Source organism: Symphalangus syndactylus, chromosome 1 (genome assembly GCF_028878055.3).
Source record: "Symphalangus syndactylus isolate Jambi chromosome 1, NHGRI_mSymSyn1-v2.1_pri, whole genome shotgun sequence".
In the NCBI taxonomy this organism is placed as follows: domain Eukaryota; kingdom Metazoa; phylum Chordata; class Mammalia; order Primates; family Hylobatidae; genus Symphalangus; species Symphalangus syndactylus.
In genome coordinates this window covers 114231714-114239649 of record NC_072423.2, presented here as the reverse complement: position 1 = coordinate 114239649, position 7936 = coordinate 114231714, and the positions used below count along the sequence as shown (strand labels likewise).

At 47.9% G+C, this 7936-nt stretch overlaps 1 protein-coding gene across 2 annotated transcripts; it reads right to left on the bottom strand.

Annotated features, from left to right (window-relative positions):
* Positions 1 to 990: 990 nt before the first annotated feature.
* Positions 991 to 4921, bottom strand: LOC129488948 (putative inactive serine protease 43). 2 transcript variants are annotated; one of them, XM_063614941.1, is made up of 4 exons: positions 4784 to 4921; positions 4415 to 4639; positions 2507 to 2667; positions 991 to 1940 (listed from the first exon to the last, which is right to left on the bottom strand). In XM_063614941.1, exons 1-4 carry the CDS (start codon positions 4875 to 4877, stop codon positions 1704 to 1706), a joined length of 717 nt encoding a protein of 238 aa, XP_063471011.1. In that variant the 5' UTR covers positions 4878 to 4921; the 3' UTR covers positions 991 to 1703. The 2 variants fall into 2 exon arrangements, with proteins under 2 accessions (XP_063471011.1, XP_063471014.1); XM_063614944.1 differs by having other exon boundaries at positions 1873 to 1961.
* Positions 4922 to 7936: the final 3015 nt, after the last annotated feature.

Genomic DNA, 7936 nt, shown 5'->3' with positions numbered 1-7936 from the left:
AGGCACAGGCCACCATGCCCAGCTAATTTTTTTTAAGAGACATGTTACGTGCTCAGGCTGGTCTCAAGCTCCTGGCCTCAAGGGATCCTCCTGCCTCAGTCTCCCAAGTAGCTGGGATTATAGGGATAAGCCACTGTGCAGGCCAGTAATCTGTATTTCACAAGCCTTAGAGGATTCTGGTGCAGGTAAAGCATTAACTACAGGACTGAGAGCAAGCCACGAGATGGAGGAAGCTACCTGCTGACCAAGAACGGTGTAATGGGATGTTCTAGGGAAAAAAAGTTAAATTTGTTTTATTCATCTATGAATAAATCAGTGGTTTCTTAAAGCAGGTAGTGCTATATACATTAAGAGACTGGGTTTGGTGTAAGCTGTCAGTTTCTCGGCCTCAGCCTTCCTCAGGCAACAGAAGGGACTGATACAGACTGTCCACTGAAGCACACCCATACCTGGGGGTTAAACATTCAACCCTAGAAGGGCAAAGGGCAAGAGGTTGGGAGGGGGTTGATCAGCAGCTAGACAGAGAGACTCCAGGACACCAGACTTTGTAATGACAGGAAAGAACCTATGTACACTACAGTGAATCTCTCTTGCCCTTCTCCCGGTGGGAACGCATATCTTTGGTAACCAAGTGGGAGGGAGCAGCAAGGAGAAGCAGTAGATGAGGAGGAATATTTCTCACACCCGAACTTCACTCCTGGGCCTAGTTCCAGTGTCTCTTGATCCCCTATCCCTAACTGTAGAGACTGTTAAACTCAACTACAGAGCTCCCTGCAGAGATGCTGATGGCTATAACAGGCATACAGGGAACAAGACCCATTGGCTAAAATCATCCCTAGAGCTCATGTCTGAGGAGGCAGGGCCTCACCTGTCCTTCTACATTTTAATAAGAACCATAAATAGCTTCCTTAGTTAAATGGGAAGCCAGTTCTCTATAGAGTATGTTATATTCAACCAAACTCCCCAGTGAGCAGAGCTTCAGAAACGGGAGACTCTCCAAACATGTATTCAGTTGATTTATGAAAACTCCACACTCCATAACTGCCTCAATACAACTTGTGGTGTCCCTGAAAGTGGCCATTAGGGCACTGAGGAAGGGGGTGCCAAGAATGGGTTGCTCCAAAAGAACTAGTGTGGCAGAGGCTGTCCACTCACAGATGGATCCACACTGGGCTGCAGGGGAACTTCTCCCAGCCCCAGACAACTGAGCCAGAGTGGAAGTCCCAGGCCTCACACCTCTGCGAGGACCTGGTAACGCCTCCTTCACTCTCTCTGAGCAATCACCCAGCTGGCTGCTCTCACAAGGTCTCATGTGGGAGCCCTGAAACCAGAACCATCTAACGCTTGCTTCACCATTGATGATGTCTCTTCTTTGATAGATGTTCCTCCAGATATTGATGAGTCACCATGGCCCAGCTGGCAGGGCAGCTGGCCCTCTAGCTGGAATCGGTTCACTGCCTCCCTCCCACCAGCCAGGGCACAGCCCTGGTGCAGGCATGGCTGAGGCAGGTGACCAGAGCACCAGGCAGGGGCACTTTCCAGGCCCCAGTCTCCCTGCCATGCTCTATTGTACGGATCTCCAGAGGGCCCGTGGATTCCAACTGGGATTTGCGGAAAAGGCATTGAGAAGCGGTGGGAGGTTGGTCAGAGGAGACACCTAAGTGTGAGACTCAGAAACAGCAGAAGAGTGGAATGGGGTCTGATCACGGGGTCACCAGGATGCCCAGGGGCATCACCAGACACAGGACTAGGATGAGGAAGTCTGTTGAATTCAAACAGGAAGCTTGTCTCAGGTGATCAATAATCCATTTCTTGTAGAAACTAACTTCTGTGTAAACTCCAGGGTATCCTTTGCGACCGCAGCCAATGCCCCAGCTCACAATCCCCACCTGGACCCATGTGCCATTTAATTCACAGACCAGGGGCCCCCCAGAATCTCCCTGGAAAAGGAAAGACAGTCACTGTAGGAAAGAAATAGGATCCACATCAGAGCAGGCTAATTGCACTGCAATGCACTGCAGAGCTAGGCACTCAGGGGGCTTCCCCAGGAACCCCTAAGACCCTCCTAGCCTTAGGTATCTGTCAATATGAGATCTGAGAATTGACAATTTCCAATAAACCAAAATCATGTACCTACTAAAAAGGCGTGTTCCAAAAAACAGAATATACCTAATGAAATCGTGCCTACTCTGAGACAATAATGAGTCAAGTGCTTACCTGAGTACACTGCCTGTCACACAGAAGGGGCTCAAAACATGCAGCATGTATTGTTGGTGGGACCTGCCTGATTCACCCCTCCTCCCACTCCAGGCTGTGTCAGCTGCTATCTCCTGAAGGATCAGGTAGGCTGCCCAGGAGAGCCTTGGTGGCTTGTCCTCACGTCCCATTACCATGAATAAGGGTAAATGGAGGGGCTAGGAGATAACCCAGGCCCTACTGGCTGGGGATGAGGAAGCTTTGAGGAGACAATTGCAATGCTGAGGCAGCAAGAGGCCCATGAACTGACCTGACAGGCATCCTTCCCTTGGTCATGATAGCCACAGATGGTCCCCCTCATGACCATTCTACTCTTGGATATACTCTTGTTCTTGAGCATCTCACGACATTTCTCATGATGCATAATGTTTAGCTCAGTCTCCTGAAGAACAAATGGCACTGGTCCTGAAGCTGCAAAGAGACAATTTACAAGAGAGTGGATCTTCACAAAGGGATAGGACAGGAGCCCCCAGTGCCCACTCTGAGTCCTGACTGGTGTGTTTAACACAACTGCCCAAATAAAGGAAGTCAGGGCAGTGGATAATGTCCCCACTTGACATAGAAGGAAACTCGAGCCTAATGTTGACATGGAGAAAGGAAAGGACAAGAAGCAAAATCAAGACAGTAAAAGGAAAAACAGATCAGAAGAGGGAGAGGCAAGGCCTTGTCAGCCTGAAAAATGGCAACCAAGTATCTGTCACTCTGAGTATCAGCAGAAATGACTGGCTGTCCTCTGCATCAGTAAAGCATCTTTACTTTCTAGAGCAGGACCACAGACTCTTGGACAGGTAGTGCCTCTCCCTAAAGATAGGAGTCCCCACAGCCTCACTGGCAGGGTTGCTCTGGCTTGGCCTACACTGCTAGGGTGAAGAAGTTCAATCCATCAAGGCAGGTCCTTCTAGTGGGGATTGGCTCCTATTGGCAGACAGCTGATCACCCTGAGCTGAAATTCACCCTGAAGAGAACCCACTACACCTGGCCCCCAAGCCCCAAGGTCCCAATATGACAACAGAAATTCATAACATAGTTGTTAAATTACTTCCTGGCAGCATCTTCTCCACCCTCCTCCCTCACCCACCTGCTAGAAAATGGCCTCCCTGCCTCTCCCAATAGCTTGCAGGGCAAGTCCAGCCCACCAGGCTGTCCCACCTCAGCATCCTGCCTGTCTCACCACTCTCTGACACTCGGCCCCATCCAGTCACCCAGCACTCTGTCCCAGCTTCCACTTCAAAAAGCTTTTCGGGGAGGCACACAGGCTGGATGTGTGAGGAATAATTCACAGAGTAGGCGAGCAGAGCAAGGGCAATGTCGTTTGTCAAAGTGGCAAAATCAAAATTGCTAGGAAAAATGATGTCTCGAACAGGGATCACCAGTGCCTCTTTGGAACCAGCATGCAAGTCAGTGTCTCCCAGCTTCACCTTGTATTCCAAATGGCTGTTGAGAGAAAAGATGGCCTTCACAGAGATCCTGAGGGGACGTCTATGCTCCTTTTCCACATCTTCCAGGTGCTTCCCAGGCTGGTCCCATCTTCCTATGCCAGCCAGCAGCCACCTCCCTCCCTCCAAACCACATCCCCCCAGGACCCCTGACCACTTTAGCCGGTGGTCCCCAGATCAGCAGCAGCGGCAACACCCGGAAACCTGTTAGAAATGCAAATCCTCAGGTCTCACCCAGACTGGATAAAAACTATGGGGCTGTCACCCCCTTTTACAGATGAGGAAGAGGAAGCTCGGGAAGGGGACAGACTGGCTCCAGGTCCCACAGCCTGATCAGGGCCCAAGCTCTGAGCCCCACTCACCTAAAGACACAGTGGGCGGCAGTGAGCACCCAGCGCCTGTCGATGAGGGAGCCTCCGCAGTGGTGTCTGTTGCTGGTCTGCAGGCTCACCTGCCAGGGCCACTTCCTGTTTGGGGCCGGCAATCCTCCAATTATCCTTGAAACACGGTGGCCACAGGCTGGTGGGCTCAGTAAAGGGAGGGGACTGGAAGTGAAGCCACTACCTTCCCACCACCCCCACCAGGCTGCCCAGGGCGGAGGCAGGTTATCCTCTCTCTCAAATCATCTAGGTCAGGGTCTGACCCTCAACCTCCCTGAGCCAGGCTGCGTCTCCTTTGACCTCCCCGGCATGCCAGGACAGATCTAGCACCAGAAACAATACCCTGAGAAAACTGCCTTCCAAGATCGGAGATCCCGTCGGATTCCAAGGCTTCTCCCACTGTAGATGCTGAAGTAACCCAGGATCCTGGAGGCCCTGCGGGCGCTGGAGACCCTGAAGCTACAGAGGTTTCTGGAATTTTGGGGAATTTCAGGTGCACAGGCGGCTTCCGGGCTTCTGGGCTTGCCGGGGTCATTCTGGAATCCTCCTCGGGTCGGTATGGCTCACCTGGTGAAGACAGGGACCCGCGGCGAACAGGAGCCGGCCTGGCGGCGCCTCCTCCGGGTCTGCCTCTTCCCACAGCACCCCCACTGCCACCCCACACCCAGCGTGGGCGCAGCCCAGCCCTGCCCTGTCCACTCCCAGCCTCACTGAGCAGGGATTGAAGGAGCTGAAGCCAGATCAGGAGGTGGAGGCTCAGGCGTGTGCCTCCACGGCCCCTGCGGAGGCCGTCCTGGGACGCCATGGGCACCGTCGGCACGCCTCGTGGCGCCCCCTCGCGGCGGCTCCGCCCTGGTCCTGGTGTTGGCGGGAACCCGGTGTGCCGGCGGAGACCTGAGGCTGCTCTCGCGATCCCCGGTCACTCAGCAAAAACTAATCCGGGTAGTGCTGTGAAGGAAGCGGCTTTCAATATGTAATTCGTCCTGTGAACCTTAAGATAGAGATTTTCCTGGATTATCCAGTTGAGTGTAATTCTTTTTTTCGATGGAGTTTCGCTCTTTAGCCCAGGCTGGAGTGCAGTGGCATGATCTCAGCTCACTGCAGCCTCCACCTCCCAGGTTCAAGCGATTCTCCTGCCTCAGCCTCCCAAGTAGCTGGGATTACAGGCGCCCGCCACCACACATGGCTAATTTTTGTATTTTTAGTAGAGACAGGGTTTCACCATGTTGCCCAGGCTGGTCTCAAACTCCTGACCTCACGTGATCCTCCTGCCTCGGCCTCCGAAAGTGCTGGGACTATAGGGGTGAGCCACCGCACCTGGCCCAAGTTGAGTGTAATCTAATCACTGGATACCCTTCAAAGCAGCAGAAAATACAGTCTACCCAGTGGAAGGTTTAAAGTGAAACAGAAAGAGCCTGCTTTCCTGCAGCCTGGGGTTCCAGCTACTCCGAAGGCTGCGGCTGAAGGATCACTGCAGCCCCGGGGTTTGCGTACAGCCTGGACAATATATTGAAATGCCATCTCTTTAAAACAAAACAAAACAGAACAAAGTTTGATAAATACAAACACAAAACAAGATGGCTATAATCAGTCCTAATACAATAGCAATTGTGTTACACGTAAATGTGTTGGAAAAAAACAAACAAAACAAATACTTTATAATTAGAGAAAAAAGATATCATCCAGAACTATACTATATGAAGAGACAAATTTAAAACAAAAAGATACAGATAAATTGAAAAGGGGGGATAGAAAAAGAAATACCAAGCAAATCTGAAACACAAAGTAAGTAGTATAGCAATTTTCTACTTAGATCATAGTATTTAAGGCAAGAACATGATAAAGGGACAAAGAGGAATCTTATTATATAAAGTAAAAATAAGAAATGATGAAGAAGATGCAGAAAAAAGCCTATAATACACAAAGAAACAGGTGACCAATTAATGGGAGACTGGAGTTTTTGATATGTTCCCCTTAAGAAACTGCTGGATTACACAGACAAAATTAAGCAAAGATAAAGAAGATTTGACTATTAATAATCTTCACTTTAGCTATATAATAAATTTTACAACTAACAACAGAGAACACTTGCTCAATGACCATTAAGGGAACATTCAGAAATGATGCCACAGAGAACAACAAACTCCAGGGAATCATTGGTATATAGATTTTGTTCTTGAGTCACAAGTCAACAATATTAAAATCAATTTTTAACATATCAAAAAATCCCATCTTTCTGAAACAAAAACAAAACCCTTCTAAGTGGTTCTCCTATAAAAAAAATCATAAGGGAAATAATGAACATTTAGAGGTGACTGCCAATGAGAACACTACATATCAAAGCATATGTGATGCAGCTAGACCAGTCCCAGAAAGCAATTTACAGCTTTGACAAGATCAGAAAAGAAAGACTGATAGCAAATGAGCTAAACATCCAACTCAGAAAGAGAAAAGGATCAATGGAGTAAACTCAAAGAAAGAATTTGCGACGAAGGAGAAGATAATGGAAAAAGGAGGCAGAAATCAATAAAGTAGCCAGGCACAGTGTCTCAGGCCTGTAATTCCAACACTTTGGGAGGCTGAGGTGGGAGAATTGCTTGAGCCCAGGAGTTCAAGACCATCCTGGCAACATAGTGAGACCATGTCTCTACTAGAAATAAAAAAACCAGCAGGTGTGGTGGTGTGCACCTATAGTCCCAGCTACTTGGGAGGATGAGACAGGAGAATCGTTTGTGCCCAGGAGTTCAAGGATACAGTGAGCTATGATCAGGCTGCTGCACTTCAGCCTGGGTGATAGAGTGACACCCTCTCTCTTGAAAAAAAGGAAATCAATAAAATAGAGAAAAAATTGTGGAGAGAATTAGCACAATCAGAATTTTCTTATTTGGAAAGCCTAATAAATTAGACAACATTCTAGTAAGATTAAAATAAAAGAAAAAGAGCAAAATACAGAATGAAAAAGGGAAAGCAACTTAAAGAGATTTTTTTAATTACCTATGATAGATATTTTTAACTATAAAGGAATATTGGCTGGGCATTGTGGCTCATGTATGCAATCCCAACACTTTGGGCAGCTGAGTCAGGAGGATTGCTTGAGTCCAGGAGTTTGAGACCAGCCTAGGCAACATAGTGAGACCCTGTCTCTGAATCAAATAAAATAAAATAAATTAGCTGAGGATAGCAGTGCATGCCTGTAGTCCTAGCTACTCAGGAGGCTGAGGCAAGAGAATCACTTGAGCCTAGGAGGTTGAAGTTACAGTAAGGTATGATTGTACCACTGCACTCCAGCCTGGGTAACAGAGCGAGACCCGAAAAAAAAAGAAGAAGAGAAAAGAAAAAGAAAAGAGGGAGAGAAAGAAAGAAAAGAAAAGGAGAAAGAAAGAGAAAGAAAGAAAGAAAGAAAGAAAGAAAGAAGAAAGAGAGAGAGAGAAAGAGAGAAAGAAGAAAGAAAGAAAGAAAGAAAGAACGAAAGAGAGAGAGAGAGAGAAAGAAGAAAGAAAGAAAGAAAGAAAGAAAGAAAGAAAGAAAGAAAGAAAGAAAGAAAGAAAGAAAGTTATTAAATGCTGACTTCTCCTTCTAGTCGTGGAATATAAAAAGACTGACCTTCCCACCTGAAACAACCAAAAATGGACAAACATCTGAAACAATAGTTTTTAAGATATTGGACACCAAACAAAAAAAATAGAATCCCTAATAGATGGGGAACAAATGGTGTAAGCCCTATGATTGCCTCAGGTTTATGACTTGAGAGAATTTCCAGGCCACAGTACAGAGAAGGAGAACGTAGGCAGAATCCAGCAGGCTTCCGGATGTGAGCAGGTATTGCTGAGAGGCCAGGAACACGGAGGCAGCTATGTTGATAAA